The 19,899-nt window shown below is 48.3% G+C and overlaps 1 protein-coding gene across 2 annotated transcripts in view; it reads left to right on the top strand.

Annotated features, from left to right (window-relative positions):
- GLG1 (golgi glycoprotein 1) overlaps positions 1–19,899 on the top strand; it is a 1,453,447-nt gene that overhangs the window by 1,120,440 nt on the left and 313,108 nt on the right. For both annotated transcript variants that reach the window (XM_069655141.1, XM_069655148.1), the window contains exons 20-21: positions 378–501; positions 785–927. In XM_069655141.1, coding sequence (XP_069511242.1) covers positions 378–501; positions 785–927 — 267 coding nt within the window. The remainder of the gene's footprint in view (positions 1–377; positions 502–784; positions 928–19,899) is intronic.

Here is a 19,899-nt window from a genome sequence, read left to right as displayed (position 1 = left end):
GCTGTGGCCCGTCCCCAGCCGGGGACACCCATACAAGTATGGAGAAAAAGGTACTAAGGATTAGGACTACAGTAGTCGCTACATTTGGTACCGTATTCTTTCTATGCCTAGCTACCAAATGGTAAGTCTTGATGAACTTAATGGAAACACAACCTTTTAATGACATGTTCATCTTAAGTCCTCACCAGTGGGCATTTGAAAATCCTTCATTGGACCACTGCAGTGGATCAAGACTCGTAGTAATTACCTTTCCCACCTCAATTGCCAAATTAAGTAATCCATATTTCTGTTATATGGGGTCTGAAGGGGATGAATTGTGGGTGGATTCTGGTATTGGCTTCTTTAACCTAAACCTTCTATTTGTTGTTTGATTTTAGCGGTTCTGCCCAGATTCAGATCCGAAGAACATATTGTTGTGTCTGAAACAAAATAAGAACAGTGAGACTATGGACCCGAAGTGTAAGCAAATGATTACAAAACGCCAGATCACCCAGAATGCAGGTATGTACTTAACTTGCCTTGTAGCTTCTTCCAAATAGAAGTTTTGCTTTGCTGTGGGTGGAGCGTTGTCAGTCGGCTGTTAAACTGAGTAGGTGAATTTAATTGTGGATACCAAATATTGCCTTTACTGTATTTGGCACCATACGGTTAAAGATTGAGATTCACCTAGATGGGTCAACATTGGGAAGGTTTATCAGTACTGTAGTTAGTCCATGGGTATACAGGAATGGCATGAATTTTAGCACATTATTCTGAGCATGCAGTTTCCCTCCTCTTTTGACAGATTACCGCTTGAATCCAGTGCTTCGAAAGGCATGCAAGCAAGACATACCAAAATTTTGCCAACCAATTCTTAACAGTGCAAAGGATGATTTGGAGCTAGAAGGCCAAGTAATCTCTTGCCTGAAGTTGAAATATGCGGATCAGGTAAGCTGTTTATTTGCCCATGAGTGGTAGCAATTGAGGGAGGAAAGCAGAAAAAGCGCATTAATCAGTGCCTCTTTGAGGTGAATAATATACTGTGCAATTTCTTATTGCTCACGGCTACAATGTTCACGGATGCTTTGATGGTCTTACTAAGCATGTTTTTCGTCAAATGTTTTAAGGACTCGGATCATGATTGCTTGTGTCATTTGGCTCAAGTAACAGACCTGACTGTTCAAACTCTTCTGTGTATCCTATAGAATTATTTAAAGGGGATAATGTACATTCTTTAGTCAGTCTGTAAGTCTTAGACAGCATCTGCCAAAAATTGGCCTGTGGGCTTGCCTCCCGGTACTTTCTTAATTGAAACAGGATTTTTATAAGGACTGGCTGGGTGTTTTGCCTAAGGGAGCACAGGACTAATTGAAGATTGATACTATTTTATTAAAGCAATTTTTGTGACAGACTAGTCTGGTGAAATGGTATATGCAGTTTTGCATGGTCTGTGAATGTGATCCTCTAACATGCAGGCCTCTTGTATTTAAAAATTGATAGTTTAGTGATGTGATTGTTGGTTTTGTTCTGAGAACAGAATTTGGTTGCTTGGGGAGAAAGTCACGTATAGCCTATATTGGTAGGCAGTTAATTAGTTCCTGTTTTTTAAAAAAAAAAAATATTCTGATGGTTTTAATATGTTCCCCCCCAGTGAGTCCCATCCAGGTCTCGTTGGAGACTGGTCGTTTTTGTCTTGGATTCCTTGCATTTCCCATGGTTGGGGACAGCACAGTGTGGCTTGGTTCTGGCTGATGGTAATACGTTGTCATGGTTGCACCATTGTTGCCCTTTTATGTTACAGTGCACTGTATCGTCCCTTTGAGAGCCTAAAATGGTATCTCCTTGTTCGTTCCGTAGCCATGCTTCTTTGCTGTGATAACCTGTGTGCATGGCAGGTGACCATAGGAGTGGTGGCCACTATGGCCGATCCCGTGGTCAGATGCTGCCAGACACTCCACGCACATGGTTGTGTACACCGGTGTGTAACTTGCTTTTGTTTCTGGAACTCTGGAAACCACATCTCAGGCTATCTCTGAAAAAGCCTATGAAAGTTTGAATGTGGGATCCGGAACTGATTGATTGGTAGTACAGTGTTTAAATGCTAAATGTGTGTGTGATTGGTGGTTATTTTTATTTATATAGTGCTGAAACGCACAGGCATCGGAGCTCTTTACAGGACAAAACTTAAAAGAACATTAGATAAATTGAACACCAGGACACACAAAACAGAAACCAAACATAAAACATGGCCAACATGATTCAGTTGCAATTAATCATGGTTCAAAACCCAAGGCATAAGTATAAGGTCAAGGACTTAGTCCACAATAAGGTTTAAGTTCGAAGAGCCTTTAGGCAAATCATTGCAGTTACTAAGAAAGAGGGGCAGGTTACTAACCCCACTTCCTACCAGAGGTTAGGGTAACTTAGGGTAACCGCCCCCCACCCCCTTCTGGTTTAGTGATTTGAACTGAAACACTACACCATTACCATGTCAGTTGCTGGGATTCCATAGAAAGGATGACTCTGCAAAATAAGCTGTGCTCCTAAGTGTGTTGGACCCTTAAAATTGCAGTGATGCTTTGCTCGTCCAGACTCCCCGGGGTACAGATTTACATAGTCTAAATATTGGATGCATGGAGGGAAGGTAACCTATAAACAAGTTGCAGTGACCATTTCTAAATAAGATTTTCCCATAAGAGGGTTCCTCAATTTCATACCTATTCTAGAACAAACAATCTATCTTGAGGGGGTAGACCAGGGGGTGCACAACTGATTTTGACAGAGGGCCGAAAGTACCTTACATGATGGCTATAGTGGGCCGAAAGGTAACTGTGGGTGGGGCGGTAGGCGCGGTGGGGCGTGGCGTGGCAGGAGGCTTTTTCAACCCCCTATTTTTATTAAACACTATGCCCCATAGCCCCCACCCCTCAAGCAAACACTATGCCCCGTGTCTCCCACCCCTCATGCAAACACTATGCCCCAAGACACTAACCCCTCATGCAAACACTATGCCCCAAGACACTAACCCCTCATGCAAACACTATGCCCCAAGACACTAATCCCTCATGCAAACACTATGCCCCAAGACACCCACCCCTCAAGCAAACACTATGCCCCAAGACACCCACCCCTCAAGCAAACACTATGCCCCAAGACACCCACCCCTCAAGCAAACTCTATGCCCCAAGACACCCACCCCTCAAGCAAACACTATGCCCCAAGACACCCACTCCCCAAGCAAACACTATGCCCCAAGACACCCACTCACCAAGCAAACACTATGCCCCAAGACACCCACCCCTCAAGCAAACACTATGCCCCAAGACACCCACTCCCCAAGCAAACACTATGCCCCAAGACACCCACTCCCCAAGCAAACACTATGCCCCAAGACACCCACCCCTCAAGCAAACACTATGCCCCAAGACACCCACCCCTCAAGCAAACACTATGCCCTATGCCACCAAGCATGCACCATGCATACATGCTCATACAGACCACAATCCCCCACCCCTGCATACAAAGTAACACGTATACACCATGCACCCATACAGACCCGAACCCCCAACTTGGCACACAAACCCACACGCATACACCATGCACCCATACAGACGCGAACCCCCCACCCCCAACTCGGCACACAAACCCACAAGCATACACCATGCACCCATACAGATCCCACCCCAACTCACCATACAAATTCACAAGCATACACCATGCATCCATACAGACCTGAACTCCCCCACCCCCACATCTCAACATACACTGAACGTGCACACAATAACAAACATTCAGGCAGACCAGACACCCTCCCCCCCACCCCTCTCCCCCAGCATCTCAACACACACTGCACTTGCACACAAACACGTTCAAGCAGACCCGACACCCCCTCCTCCCCCGCATCTCAACATACACTGCAGACATATAAATATAAACACACCCATACACACCCGACACACACCCCACCTCCGCATCTCAGTATACATACAAAAACAAAAACAGTCAGGACGGACCTGAGACAGACGCGCACACAAACATACAGCCCCCCCACCATGTACTTACCCAGACGTGCTGGAACGCTGGCGAGGCTTCTGGCACTACGGCTGGCGTGGGCGTGACAAGGCTGAAATGCATTCCGGCATCAAGCCTTACTGGCCACGCCAGCCATAGTGCTGGCACTCCATTGGTACAGCACACACGCACTACGTGGCTCGTAGGAGCTGCGTGGTTCGTGTTCAATGAACCAATGAAGGCCAGTGTTTTGTCCGGCCCGGAAGACAACAAACACTTTCCTAATGGAGGGTGGCCGATGCTGCTTGCGGGCCGCCCTCCATTAGGAAAGTCTTTGTTGCTGGCGGCCGGACAAAACAGCATGGCGGGCCGGACAAAACAGCATGGCGGGCCGGACAAAACAGCATGGCGGGCCGCAACTGGCCCGCGGGCCTTATGTTGTGCACCCATGGGGTAGACTAAATAACCACAAAATAACTCTCTAGTGGTAGACCCAGCAGACCTCACTTGGCTTTACTGAGGGAAGGGGCGAAGGCTGGTGGATAGTCGGTCCCAATAGATAACTCAAGAAATTACACAGGTATACTAAAAAGAATGCTCTTTTACATAGTACCTTTTTAGGAAGAATTCTCTTTATGCATTTTCTCACCATATATTTGAATGGACCCCCAGCATAAATGTGCCTTAGTCATAGACACCTGCCTGACCTTTGAGTTAATTAAAATATTTTAAACATCTTAGCTGCTCAGCTCATCTAATTATTTTAGGGGGCACTGGTGAGGCCTTAAGGCTACCAGTGTGGGGATACTCCTTTCCTCAGTCCGTGTATGTATTTTTACTGTAGCACCCACCATCCTACAGGGTCGAAAATACTGTCCCTATTATCGTTGAAACCTGAATTGTCAACTAGCATCTAAAGACATGAAGTTTGTGCACTGGTTTGATCGTAAAGAACTTAGTGAAAAAATGTTATGAATTGCCATGCAGAGTTTATAAAAAGAGGCATTGACTGCCATTAGGAAAGTGTGGTCGTTAATGAGAATGAGCGAGGGCTAAATAAAGAGATTACGGTTAATCTGAATATAAAATGCTTTGAAAGTGAAGGTGGGGTATACAGGAATGGCATGAATTTTAGCACATTATTCTGAGCATGCAGTTGACTATTGACTGAGTCGGTTGGCTTTTCTTACACCACTGCTCAAATTGCTTCCCACCCAAGGCCGAGTTTGATGACCAAAGCCATTGGAAAATTCTGTAATTGAGCACAAGAGGTCATAATAGTTTTCTAGATAATGAAATGAGTAAAATATTTTGGGAACATGATGATGTATGCCTGCAAGAAACATGGATGTGTTCCACGCACATCTTTGATGGTTTTTCTGTCTTTGATAAATTGCTAAAAAAGGACCCATCTGTCTTCCTAAAAGTGGGATTACAACTGCTGTCAAGATTACTCGGTCACGTAGTTGAGAAATTTGGATGCAACTCGGACTCATTACTATGCACTAGTATTACAGATCACATGGGTAAATTGTCTCCCTAGTCATAAATATGTACTTTAACCCTGCCTGTGTGATGTTAGGGAGAATTCTCATTTCTGTGCCAATTCTCTTCAACCTTGGAGACCCCCAACTCTTTGGCAGGACTTTAGGACTTATTTCTACCCTGGAGTGACCTTTTTCTCCCTCCTGTATTTTTGATCTGATTTGGACTCTGTGTTACATGTCTTTGGAGTCTGACAAACTCCATATGCATTTATCTACCTTTTGTATGGTGACACACAGCACCTTCAGTGCAGTGTCAGAGAAGTCCTTTGGATTTCTCATGAAGTTTAAATACCTTTTCTTGGATGAACTATTGTTCCCAAGAATAGTAAAGTGAAATTGACTTTACTTACATTTTTCCTATGTAGGTCCCGCTCACCCCATCTTATGTGGAGAGCTGGGGGGGTTGCTTAGTAGCCCCTTTTCCTAGTTACGCCTGTAACATTTTTATGTTGTCCTCACAATTTTAAATGGCTGGTGGCAGTGGTTTAATTTTCCTACCATTGTGCTTTTCTACCGCAGGCTAAATCCTCAGCTGCAGTATAGCAACCATGGTTGACCAACGTGTCAAAATGACCCCAGTTTTCTTTTTTTGCCATTTCTTGTTTGTGAGGTCCTTCTTGAGTTTTACTCTGCGTGCCAAACCAGGTTTAACCCTTTTGTTTGCTTTGCCTTTGGCGGGCTTCAGTACTGAAACCCACCTCTAGCTCCAGTGTGTCTGGCAGAGCAGGAAATGAGGGAGGTGCCCGAAACACCGTCCTTGGACTCCTTGGTTACCTGAATGCACCCGGTCCTGATTGGCTTGCTGACTGTCCTTGCAGGACAGCCTCCTTGCTGTGTGAGAGCTAGTCTGTGCATGAATGGGAGAAACCTGCATAAAAGGCAAGGCTTCTTGAGCTGAAGGCAGTTGACCACTGTTCGAAAAACAACCTGAAGAGAATCATGCTGCATCCTCCTGGACCGTTGAACGGCCTGCTGAACTGCTGCTGTGCTGAAGCTCCAATTCCGAAGCCCTGGAACGGACGATTTCTTTGTTTTGGTTGGTGGGTCTAACTGTCATGCAACCCTTTTTTGTCAGTCATTGGCACCGATGGAGGCTCGGTCGCCATGGAATGTCCCGCCACGTCTTGAGACGCATTCCGAGAGCGGTCTAGTTTTTTCCCAATATGGCCGCTTCCAGCATATTGGCGTCCAGTTGCTGCCGGCTCGCTGCGTTGCAACTTTCGCTCTTCGCTTCCTTTGGTTGTTTCTCTCAGTGCTCCGCTTGGCTCTGCTGAGCCCCCTCCTGTCCTTAGGGCCTCTCGCCCTCTTTCTTTCTTTTTCTGCCTACCGGCACGCGGGGCTTTCCCCTCAGCGCCTCCTCTCAGTCTGGTTTCCCCTGCCTTCTCATTACCTGCTAGAGGATATGGTCATCTCCCCTGTGGCTTCTCCCTTAGTGCAGGGTCTCTTCTTGGGCTTCCCGTTTTCCTGCTGCTCCTCTGTTGTCCTCTGCCAGTACTCTTCGCCCCTTGTATCTAAATACCATCGCCATCTTCCGAGGATTTATTACTTACCGGACATCGCAGTCTGCTGAAATCATCTCTTGGCGAGTCCTCCAGGGGTTTTTTGCCTTTCAGGCTTTTCCCCTCCGGATATTACGGATCCGGGGCCACTGGTGCCTGGAAACTCCGGCAACCATTGTGGCGTCGTTCGTGGTAGACCATATCTCCTAAAAAAGAAATCCGCCGCCAGAGAAAGAAGGAAGCTCTCCAAAGACATTTCCTCAGGTGAGGAGGAGGGGAAGGTGACGGAAGTAGGGAGCGACTTGGATATATCTGATATTTGTGACACTAACTCTGAGACTAACTCTGCTGGACGACCTTCCCCAACTGGCTGTACTCCTTTATTTCTGCCCGAACCGAGTGCCAGGGGTCGAGAAATCTGTAGTAGAGTGCAGCTTCTTTAAGCCGGACCGAAGCTCCAGGAAGTTCCTGAGGCCCCTCCCTAAGCAGGACGACCCAAGCTTCAGTCACCTCAACAGAGTGCTGTACTCAAGGAGTGAAAGAAGCCCATCAAGTGTCCAAGATCCATGCTGGTGCTATTTGCCGGTAGCTGAAATCGCGAAGTGTCGCTGAACTGAAAAGAGCCGGTAGCAGCTGACTACTTTCAAACTGCAGTGCAGGAGTCCTCCAGACGTCCTCCCTCTTGTCCCCACGACTGAGGCCCAGAAACCCAGGATCTGCAACCAGAGCAGAAGCCAGCTAGATCCTCTTCTAACCTAAGGTACTGTACTGACTAAGGGGTATTTACCTCTTTTGCCTATAGCTTGCATTATCTCACTTGAGATTTGCAGTAGCTGCTGTTTGCAGAGCTGATCTCAGCTCTACCCCTCACAAGCCTAACAGCTTGTGGCCCAACAGTGATTTACCTCAAACTCTCTAACTCTGTGCAAGACTCTGTGCTGTGTAAGTGCCTAAGCTCCATAGACATTGTTGAAATTGACTTTGGCTGTCCTGGCTCCCTGCAGACTCTTCTGACCCATTCACTTTGATTTTAACTGTTCCTCATAGGTGGTGCATTTGTTTAACTATTGTTGGGGAAAGGGTTTAACTAGACTTCATTGGGAGATTGAAAAGTGTTCACATGCTCTGAGAATCTTTCAATTTTTTCCTTTCCCTAACCTTTTTGCTTTTCCACAAACTCAGAATTTTACCAAGTGCAAAAGTGATTTCTTATGCTTGTGAAGCTGCTTAGATTTGCATTCTGTGCATATAGTCCGAAATCTAGTGATAATCGCAGAGTATTGCATCTTGTCTTTCGTTGATCGAAAGGGGACGGCGACATGGTCGTGCCTGTGACACTATCCCTAACGTGACGTGTAGTGTACCCAAACTGCCTTGCGCATCAAGGTCCCTCAGATTGTTTTTTTTTTCCGCCAAGCTAGCTGGTTGCCTTATGTGGAGTTCTTATGAATTGTTAAATTATATTCTTTCGCGACCTCCGGTCGTTTATATAATCGTCCCCTCTTTGATAACTTCTCAACCACCGCCAAAGACAGCGGATGAACAGACTTCGACAGCTGGTGCTCCGGTCAACGCTGTTGACCGTGTCGCCCGGCCTTCTGGCCGGCCTATACAGTAGGTTGACAGGGGTCTGGGGGTCTCTGTTTTTATCAAGAATGTCTTTCCTTCTCCCCTCTCTTCGTCCCTTGAGTTATGGACTTTTAAATGTTGCCCTTCCTGCAAAGGCAAGTACCCCTGGAAGGACATGCACCAGAGGTCCATTAAGTGTCTCCCTTGCGATCACCACGATGCGTCCTGTGGGTCTTGTCCGCTCTTGTGTCCTAAAACGATCAAGGAGCAGGCGCTGAGACTGAGGAGGTAAGCGATGGCTGTGGCTCAGATACAGATGCCATCGACGTCTCATCGGAGCGATTGCGCTCCGAAGCATCCTTCCCCGGCCCCACCTGGCAGGACGATAGTTCTGCTATGGGGATGTACAACCTGGCGACAGGGACGCACCCGCTAATCATAGAAGCAAGCAGACAACCCCCGGTACCACCTCGACGAATCCGTCGAAACGGTCCAAAGCGCCAACGGGTATGCCGAGCTCCGCGACTGCACCCGCTGATCCGCGTTGTCGGCAGCCATGCCTGCAACCACATAAGCGGCATCCGTCCGGGCACTCTACAAAGGCGCCATCACCAAAAAGTCACAAGGCTGTCGAGATGCCTCTTAAGAGCGTGCCGACAGTTCCGGCTATGTCAATCTCCGACGAAGCCGCTTGAACAGCCTAAACCCCTCCCAGAGACGCCGAACATCCGCGAAAGTCTCGCAAAGATCATTTCGGTAGTCGATAAACCCAAGGACAAGTCGAAAGACACGTCCACACACTGGGAAAGGCAGGATGACTGAGTTCCCCAGCCCTTATCCAGAACTCTCTCGGAAGAATCTCGCCGTTCTAGCCACGTAGATCCCCAGGCGGAGCACTTCCTGACTTCCCCCCCGGATACTCTTTATGGAGCACGGAAAAATTTGGAGGGTGAGCCACCGGTGGACAACCTACTATGGCTGTCACCTACATATGCATGGATCCTCCCTCCTCCTCATCTATGTGCCAGGCATCTCCTATAGATGACGCTCAACCCATTCTGAAAAAAGTAGCTGAGAATGTCCAGATAAGTCACGCCAGAGGTGGTGTAGGACTCAGATTTCGTGGAGCATATTCTAAAGGAAAAGCCACCTGCCAGCCAGGCTATCCCTTTACTTAACTCCATTAAAAGGCGCCTCACCCCTTCATTAACACCTTCACAGACAAGGGATGTGAACCCATGGGTGGAGAAACTTTTTTGCCCCTCCCCTACTGACCCTCTCTATATTTGTGGACATGCCACCCCAGATTCTCTTGTGGTCACTGAGGAAGAGGGCAGGGGTGCCCTTGGCCACAGGTGAGGCACCGCCGAACAAGGAATGCAAAAAACTCTATGCCCTAGGGAAGCGAATCACTACTGCGACAGCATATTCCACTTGAATTGCCAACAATACCACGCTGTTGATGTTCAATGGAATCTGCTACAGAAGGGCCTGCAGGAGGTCCCCGAACCAGTGTGTTCTCACCTGCTTACAGTTGTGTTAGAGAGTAATCGAGTAAACCAGAACATTCTTAAAAACACCTTAGTTGCTGCAGAGACAGCAGGGAGTACCCTGTCCCAGGGTTCCCTTTTGAAAAGACACACCTGGTTAACGCGCTCAGCGTTCAAACCGGAGACACGAGCGTCTCGTCAACAAACCGGTGGAGGATTCTAACCTGTTTGGCAAGGCTGTAGATGAGGCGCTAGAAACTGCCAAGAAAGAACACAAGACTTTGAAATCTTTGAACCAAATCACTCCAAGGCCCTTTCAACAGAGCGTGGGTGGGGTTTAGGAGTTCGTGACGCTCCTTTCGCGGGCAATCCTATGCTTGTTGCCCACATAACCAATATGGAGTAACACATGGTCCTCAGGACAAGGGTCTGCTGCCTCAAATCGCTATCCCCCAGAGGACAACGCTGTGAAAAAGGAAGGGGTCGCAATGCCACCCCTGGAGGCTCCATGGCCTCCAGTCAGGAATGATCTCAGATCCAGGTCCCCTCGATGCCTCCCCGGTCAGGGGATGCGATGCATAACCTCATTCGAAGGGATTGTGTCCTCCGACGTATTCCTTATCTTAGATATCTCCTTCCAGCTCTGCTGGCCTCGGACAATTTTTCTCTAGAGGGCGCTGCGCGTCGACGTCCTCCGGATCGATGTCCCTCGACAGCCGCCGTATCAACGTCATCCTGCCTATAAAGGCCGCACGCAGCGTCCGTTGCTCAGTTCCGTTTTTCCGCGCTTACTCAGTGCCTCTGAATACCGTTGCTCAGTTTTGTCAGGTTAATCCTATTTACCTCGAGTTATTCGATCCGTACTCGATGGCTTCTTCGTCGGACCGACAACTCCTCGGTCCGGCTTCAAAAAATGCCGAGATTGTGGGAAAAAGATGTCGCTGACTGACCCTCACAGTTTGTCTGTGGTGTTTGGGAGCTGAACACCATTGTTCGGAGTGCGAGGACTATATGTCCATGACAGCTAAGGCCCTGAAGGAGCGTAGGGGTGAAGCTGGAGAAAGGTAAGACTTTTAAAGCTTCTTCTTAGACGAAGTCGAGACATTCGTCTCCTCGTCACCATTCGCGCTCCAGGTCTCGGAGTGGGTCCCATCACTCCTCGAGATCGAAGCACTCGAAGAGGAGACGTCGAAGATCCCCTTCTCCGTCTTCCTCTTCCTCTGTTTCTCCAAAGAGAATCCCTTGCCCCACGAAACATAGTTCCCGGGCTGAATGGGAGGAATTCCGCAAAAATATGATGTGCGTCTTCGAGAAAGCGGCCTCGACCCCCTCGAAGACTGCCGAGAGCGATGCTCTGGTCGAAAGACCCGAAGGTCAAAAACGCAGCCAGTCGCAGTACCCGGCGAAGGAAACTTCTCGAGCGCGTCTCGAACCCTCGAGTAAGACTATGACCTCAAAACCTTCTTCGAAGGTTCCGTCGACACCGTCGACGAAGGTTCCGTCGACGCCGTTGTCGAATGGACCTTCGACACACAGGTCTGTCGACTCGATGCCATCTTCGACGCCAAGAAAAGTCACGGTTACGACACACCCAGTGGCTATCCCCAGGTCCTCGATGACGATGGCGTCGAGATTGTCGACTTCCTCAAGCAGAATCCCAATTCTGTCGAGGTCATCGAGGCCTCCGCCTTTGTTTTCGACGCCACGCCCGAAGCCGTCGACGACATCTACATTTTCGAGGCCGATTATAACAAGTTTGGCACCCTCTGCCTTGGAGATGGGGTTTACACCCTTTGAGTTCAGAACAATTGAGAACTATGTCCTCAATTATGGAAGAGGGTGAATTGTCTGAACAGGAAGACACATTTGAGTTGCAGGGACCTGCAACCCCAGTTAGAGAGGGGTTATCCTCTGAAGAACGCAGGTTAAAGGATCTTCATGATTCCTTACATGAGGCAAGTGGGTTAGACACTTCGCCTGAGGTGGAGTTTGCTAGGCAAGACACGGGGGAGCATGCTGAAACCCCCTATAGAGCCTTAATGGCCAGGATCACAGAGTTTATGGGGTGGTCTGCACCTTCAGTCTTTCCAACAAGATGACCTCACGGATATTCTTGACAAAGACCCACAGGAGGATCCTGTAGTGCCCTTTCATAAAGCTCTTCAGAGGAAGATTATGACGAACTGGGAAACCCCAGATGTCGCCCCGGCAGTAAATAAAAAACTGTCTACAAAATACAGGGTATCTTCTGCAGACATGGAGTTTTTGTCAAAACACCCAACCCCGGAAAGTCTGGTGGTATAGGCAGCATCTTGTACTGATGTCAAGACTGCTTACCCTACCGTCCCACAGGACAGGGACGATAAAAAATATGATGCTATGGCAAAGAAAGTTTTTTCGGCATGTAGCATGGCGTTAAAATCTGTTAATGCTACTTGCACCCTTGCTAGATTCAGCCATACACTTTGGGAGTGTGCTTCTACAGCGGCTGACTGCATCCCGGAGGGAGGAGAAAGGGAGGCGTTCCTGAATATCATACAGGACGGTAAAGACGCTATGTGCGAATCCCTCCAGACGGGCATTGATTCGGCTGACAGTATCAGCAGAGCAATGGCGGCAAGTACAACAACCAGGAGATTCGCTTGGTTGAGAAAGTCTGGTTTTGCCCCAGATGTGCAAGCCAGGCTCTTGAACATGCCATTCGATGGCTCTTCTTTGTTCGGGAAAAAGGCGGATGACAGTTTAGAGAAACTGCAAACTGCAAACTTCAAAAGCAGCAGCAAAATCCCTAGGCGCTGCAATCCGTCAGACACCTTTTCGTCCCACAGGAACCTCTGCGAGGGGCAAGTCCTTTCGCTTCTACTCCGCATTCGGAAGAGGTAGAGGACGACCGGCTCAAAGGGGACAAAGAACTACCCGAGGTGGACGGGGTAGATATTCAAAAGCCGCAGCAACAGCAGGTGCCTCTTTACCATCGGCATCTGCATCAGCCGCCCCAAAACCACTCTGAGGACTTCCCTCACAGGACACCTGTAGGAGGCAGGTTGACTCAACATCTGGCGGAATGGCAGGCTATCACGTCAGATTCTTGGGCATTGGAAACAGTTGCCCAAGGTTACTGCCTGCCTTTCCTACGCATACCTGAGTCATCCACCGGGGATCAGCTCTCAGAAAGCTCCAGATCCGCACCTCTTGCAGGAAATTTTGGACCTGCTAGAGAAAGGTGCCATAGAACCGGTACCTGTAGCGGAGAGGAACAAGGGCTGGTACTCCCCTTACTTTATCATTCCAAAGAAAGACTGAGGACTGAGACCCATCTTGGACTTGCGAGAATTGAACAAATGCCTCAGGAAAGACAAATTCAAGATGGTCACTCTTTCTCAGATCCTTCAGACCCTTCAATTCCAGGACTGGTTGGTATCGCTGGACCTTCAGGACGCTTATTTCCATGTGCCTATCCATCTCAAACACAGGAAATACCTGAGGTTCGCAATTGGCAACTCTCATTATCAATTTCGAGTGCTGCCATTTGGGCTGACCTCCGCCCCAAGGGTCTTCACCAAGTTAATGTCGGTAGTGGCGGCAAGTCTTAGGAGGGAAGGGATTCACGTCTACCCCTACCTGGACGATTGGTTGATCAGGGCTGTATCTTCGGAACAAGCTCAGATCAGCTAAATCACGTTTGCCACTCCCTTCACAGACTGGGCTTCTCCCTCAATTTAAAGAAGTCACAAATTGTACCATCGCAGAGACTCCAGTTCATAGGAGCGATCCTGGACACTTCCCTGGGAAAAGCCTCGCCACCAGAGGAGTGCTCAAGAAATGCTACAGATGGTTACCAAGTTCCAAGATGCCCAACGTCTCCCAGCCTTCGACTTTTTGAGGTTGCTTAGCCTCATGGCATCCTGCATTTTCCTAGTGCCAGAGGCTCGCCTGAGAATGAGATCCCTCCAGTGGACACTGAGAACTCAGTGGTCACAATTCTCAGGGAGAATGACAGATCTTCAGGTTCCCGACAGGGTGGCTCGAGTCCTTCAGTGGTGGGCCTGTCAGGAGAACATTCTGAAAGGAGAACAGTTTTGGCAACCCTGGCCGGAGGTAACAGTAGTCACGGATGCCTCACTCACGGGGTGGGGAGCCCACGCCAAAGACTTGACCATCAGCGGTCGTTGGTCTCCATCGGAGTCCAGACTACATATCAACCTGTTAGAGCTGAGAGCCATCCGACTTGCCCTGAAGGCGTTCCTGCCAGCTGTGCAAGGGAAAAATGTCCAGATAATGACGGACAACACGGTGGCCATGTATTACCTCACCAAAAGAGGAGGCGTAGGATCACTACCCCTGTGCAGAGAGGCGATGCAGCTCTGGTTTTGGGCAATCCAAGAAGGAATCTCTCTATCAGCAGTTCACCTAGCCGGAGAGAAGAACTTGACAGCGGACGCTCTGAGCAGGCAGAGTACAGTCTCCCACGAGTGGGAACTAGCTCAGGAAGTCCTTAAAGAGATCTTTGCCCTTTGGGGAACCCCTCAGGTGGATCTGTTCGCCACCAGCATCAACAGGAAATGCGATCTGTTCTGCTCAAGGGCATTTCCCCCGAGAGGAGCTCTGGGAGACGTGTTCATAGTGGACTGCGAGTTTCCGCTTCTGTACGCGTTCCCACCGGTCCCTGTCATTCCTCAAATGATCAGGAGGTTGAAAAGATTCCGGAGAACCATGATCCTAATTGCCCCGGATTGGGCCAGGAGAACGTGGTACCTGTACCTTCTAGACTTGTCCATCTGCCCTCCAATTCGACTTCCACTCAGAGAGAACCTACTCTCACAGAAGGGAGGTCAGGTTCTCCATCCAGACATCAAAACCCTCAACCTTCACGCTTGGCTTCTGAAAGGCTGAGGTACAAGGATTGGGACCTCCCTGATGATGTTATGGAGGTGTTGCTTTCGGCAAGGAGACCAGCAACTAAGTCTTTATACCGCTGCCGTTGGAACAGATTTTGCAGCTGGTGTAGAGAACAGAATATCAACCCTTTTTCATGTGGTACACCAATGGTGTTGTCCTTCCTATTATATTTGGCGAATTCAGGCCTTCAAGTTGGCACCATTAAGGGCTATCTCGCAGCGCTATCCATCTTTAAGCGCACTGCGGAAGAACCATCCTATTTCAAGTTACCCTTGGTAATAATGTTTATCCCCCAAGACCATTCCAAGTTCCCCTATGGGATTTAAACTTAGTCCTAACTTTCCTGATGTGCACACTTTTCAAACCACTCCATTCTTGTTCGTTAAGATTCCTTACCCTTAAAACTGTTTTATTTATAGCACTTACATCTGCTAGAAGGGTGAGCGAATTACAAGCTTTCTTGTAAAACCCCTCATACAATCTTTCACAAAGACAAAGTCGTCCTGCAAGTGAAGCCTAATTTCCTCCCAAAGGTGGTTTCTGAATTCCATATCACTCAGAAGATTACCCTACCATCTTTCTATCCTCCTCCTCATCCGGGGAAATAGGAAGAGCGGTTACACAGGCTTTACCCTAGAAGGGCTTTAAGTTTTTACATCAGTAGACTAGCCAGGATAAGACAGGCAGACCAGCTGTTTGTAGGTTGCACAGGTCACAAGCTGGGGTTACCAATAACTAAGCAGACCATTTCCAGATGGATCATTCTACCCATTTTGGAATGTTATAAACTGGCAGGGAAAGAGCCCCCTCAAAACCTAAGGGCTCCTTCGACCAGAGGTATTGCAGCTTCATCGGCCCTCAAAGAGGTGTGCCGTTTAAAGACATCTGTGCGGCCGCTACATGGTCGTCTGTCCATACCTTTACATGATTTTACAACTTGGATTCCTCCTCCAGACAAGAGACTAGGTTTGGAAGGGCTGTACTGCACTCTATTCATCAATAGAAGACAGTGTGAAGTCAGTACTCCCTCCTCCAATAATAGAATACTGCTATGGGAGCCTATCTAAGATAAGGAATACGTCGGAGGACACAATCCCTTCGAAGAACAAGTTACTTCTTACCTTGTAACGTTCTTTCGACAGGATGTTCGTCCGACGTATTCCTTATCGACCCTCCCATCCATCCCCGCAGTTCTACTTCCCTTGTTGCAGCTTACGCTCCTTCAGGGTGATTAGTCTAGTCCAGACAGAAATACTGTGGGCTACAAAACGGAACTGAGCAACGGACGCTGCGCGCGGCCTTTATAGGCAGGATGAGGTCGATACGGCGGCTGTCGAGGGACATCGACTCGGAGGACGTCGACGCGCAGTGCCCTCTAGAGAAAAATGTTCCGAGGCCAGCAAAGCTGGAAGGAGATATCTAAGATAAGGAATACGTCGGAGGAACATCCCGCCGAAAGAACGTTACAAGGTAAGAAGTAACTTGTTCTTCTCACACGAATGGGAGGGGATTACCACAGACCAGTGGCTGCTCAAGACAGTCACCCACGGTTATTGCATAGAGTTCAGCTGACCACCTCTATTCAGACCACCAAAGTCCAGACGTCTAACATCGGAACACCTCAGAATCCTGCTGTAAGAGGTTTAGATCCTGCAGGAAAAGGGCGCAATCGAAGTCGTCCCCGTGCTACAGGTAAACAAGGGTATTTATTCAGTGTACCTCCTTGTACCCAACAAGGATCTCACCATGCGCCCTGTGCTAGACTTGTGCCCAGCGATCAAATTTGTCAAACCACAAAGGTTTTGGATGGTAATGCTGCAAGAGGTAATCTCTCTGCTAACGCAAGGGGATTTCATGGCAACATTGGACATGAAAGATGCATACTTTCATATTTCAATGTTGCCGGCACACAGGAAATACCTAAGATTCATGATGGAGAACAAACACCATCAGTTCAAGGTCATCCCCTTCGGCATTGCCTCAGCCCCACGAGTATTTACAAAGGTACTGGCAGTTGCAGCAGCTCACCTGCGCACGCACTCCATCCCAGTATATCCTTACCTCGATGACTAGCTCATAACGGGGGACTCCTACGGAACATGCCTGTTAAACACCCAAAAGACAATACATACTCTTCAGCCTGGGATTCTCCATAAACTAGAAGAAATCCAGCCTAGATCCCAATCCCCCCTACCCCCGCCAGCCAAGTCGAGCAATTTCTGTGGGGCCTAATTCGGACAAAAGACTGCCTTGTATTACCCTCTAACTCAGTATGTAGCCAGTCGAAGTGACAGTACACAAGGCCATGCGACTGTTGGGGATTATGGCATCCTGCATTTTAGTCCCTAACGCACGTTTGCCCATGCACACCATGCAAGAGTGGCTCAAAAGCCAGTGGGGTCAGACCAGCGGACAATGGGACGATCTAGTGGTTGTCTTGGCAGCCCTCGTTCTCTCTGCAGTGGTGGTTGTTAGGGAGAATTCTCAAAAATGTGCTAATTCCCTTCTACGTTGGCGACCCCCAGCTCTTTTGCTGGACTTTAGGACTTTTAATTTCTAACCTGGAGAGAGTAAGCCTCTTTTCTCACCCTCTCATGTATTTCTATTGTGATTTGGACTGTTTCTTTTGACTTTGGAGTCTGACAAACTCCATAGGCATCATCTTTGCATTGTGACACACTGGGAGTCTTAGATTTCCCAAAGGTTTACATACTTTCCCTTGGTGAAACTGTTTACAAGAGCAGTGAAGTGAAATTGACTTTACTTACTTTGTAACTTTCTAGATCCAGCACACACTACCTTATCATAGGGTGCTGGAGTGGTTACTTAGTACCCCCTGTGTCTAGTTTCTCGCGTGACATTTTTGTTACCCTTTCTACAATTAATGGCTGGTGGCAGTGGTTTACCTTTTACTAGCAGTCTTCTTATTTTTACCACAACTGCGTTCGCAGCTGCAGTAAAGCACCCATAGGTGCCCATTTTGTCAAAATGTCCCTGGTCGTCTTTTTTTTGCCATTTCTTGTTGGACAGGTCCTTCGTGAGATTTACTCTGCACGCCAAACCACGTTTGGTCCCTTTGTTCATTTTGTCTTTGGCGGGATTCACAAGTGAAGCCTGCCTCTGGCTCCAGTATGTCTGGCAGGGCAGGAAGTGAGGGGGGTGCCTGAAATGCCTTGCACTTTATCCCCTTGGTTACAGGAATGCACCCAAAGGTGTTTGGCCCGCTGCCTGTCTGGCAAGGGCAGGCACCCTGCCGTGTGATTGACAGCTAGGCTGGAATGAATGGGAGAAACCTGCATAAAAGATGAGGCTTTTTGGCTTTGAAGGTAACCGACCACTGGAAGTTGGAATCCGAAGAAGAACTTGGAAGAGACGCCTGCTGCAACTCCTGGACCGTTGGTTTGCCTGGTGAAGCCCTGCTGCATTGTTGAAGCGCTGAATACGCCTACACTAGAGAAGCCCTGCAAGGATGACTTCTCACCTTGAGTTAGTGGGACCAATCAACTCCAAAGTAAGCCCGTCTGGACATCCTCTCAGAGTTGGCTGTACTTCCACTGTTGCAGGAACCAAAGTGCCAGGGAGAGGAACACCAGATTGTGTGCGTTGCTTTAAAATCAGACCCAAGGGCCAGGAAGATCCTCTGACTTCCCTAAGGCAGGACTGACCAAGCCTGAGCCACCTCAACAGGGTGCTGGACCCCAGATGCGAGGAAAGTCCAGAGTGGTATCCGAGAACCGTGGTGTTGCTATTTGCTGGACCCCAGATGCGAGGAGCTGAAACACTGAAGAACCACTGAATCGAAGTTTGCCCATTGCTGCCGCTGACCTTCCCATTGCAGAGCAGGAGTCACCAAAAGTCCTCCCTATTGTCCCCACGACTGAGGCTCAGGAACAGGTTCTGCAGAGCTGTACAGGAACAGAAGCCAGCTGGAACCATTTCTACTAACCAGAGGTACTGTAAAGTCTATGAAATTGCCTCTTGTTGTGTAGCCTTGCTTGCTCTCAGTTGAGAACTGTCTTGGATACCTTGCAGAGTTGCCATAGCTTTGCCCCTCACAAGCCTCCCAGCTTGTGGCTCTTCAAGTGTTCTATCTTCTACAAACTTTTCTAAGAACATTGTGCAAGACCTTTTACCTACCTGCAAAGAACTTTAGCTCCCCTAGACATTGCAATTAACATTGGCTGTCCTGGCTCCCTGAGTGACTCTTCTTTACCTCTGACTTTGTGCTTTGGGCTTTCCCCCAGGAAAGGGTTAATTTTACTCTGCATTGGAAGGTATTTGTTAACCTCTTCTATCTTTTAAAGCAAATTCAGTATTGCTCTAAATGTACTAGTGATAAATCAGTGTCCAAGCCATTTGTCAACTGAGGGTGTAGGAAGTGTCGGTGTGCCATCCCCAATGGGTATCATATGATTTAGAGAAAGTGTTTTGAAGTGTATTATAAGTGTCACATATATTGCTCCCTTCTGAAGAAGGCATATACAACTGACTGTGAAATAAAATCATTGTTTTATCAAGAAACCTTGAGTAGAAGTGTTTATTTGGATAACTGTATTGTGAAACTGTCACATTACTGCTCACATTGACCCCTCTTGAGATGCCTGGCTGCTCAGCCACACTACCAACCTGTGAAGTTCAGACTTATACCAAAGGTTGGGTCCCTATTGCCAGGAGGACAGGGTTGTTGTAGTGGACCTAAAAGGTACTGCATACAATCTTGACTAACAGTGGTTGAGGGAAAACCTCTTAAATGGGAAAATCTTCACCACCCCTGCAGTAGAAGCCACTCTCATGAAAGACTCATCTCTCATGGGTTGGGGGTGGGGGGGGGCTCACCTTCAGCAGACTGCGTTTGGTCCCCAGCAGTAGCATCCAACCACATAAACCTGTTAGAGCTGATAGCGG

Source organism: Ambystoma mexicanum, chromosome 1p (genome assembly GCF_040938575.1).
Source record: "Ambystoma mexicanum isolate Mex_15411 chromosome 1p, UKY_AmexF1_1, whole genome shotgun sequence".
Lineage (NCBI taxonomy): Eukaryota > Metazoa > Chordata > Amphibia > Caudata > Ambystomatidae > Ambystoma > Ambystoma mexicanum.
The sequence above is the reverse complement of the archived record's forward strand: the minus strand, read 5'-3'. Positions and strand labels throughout refer to the sequence as shown.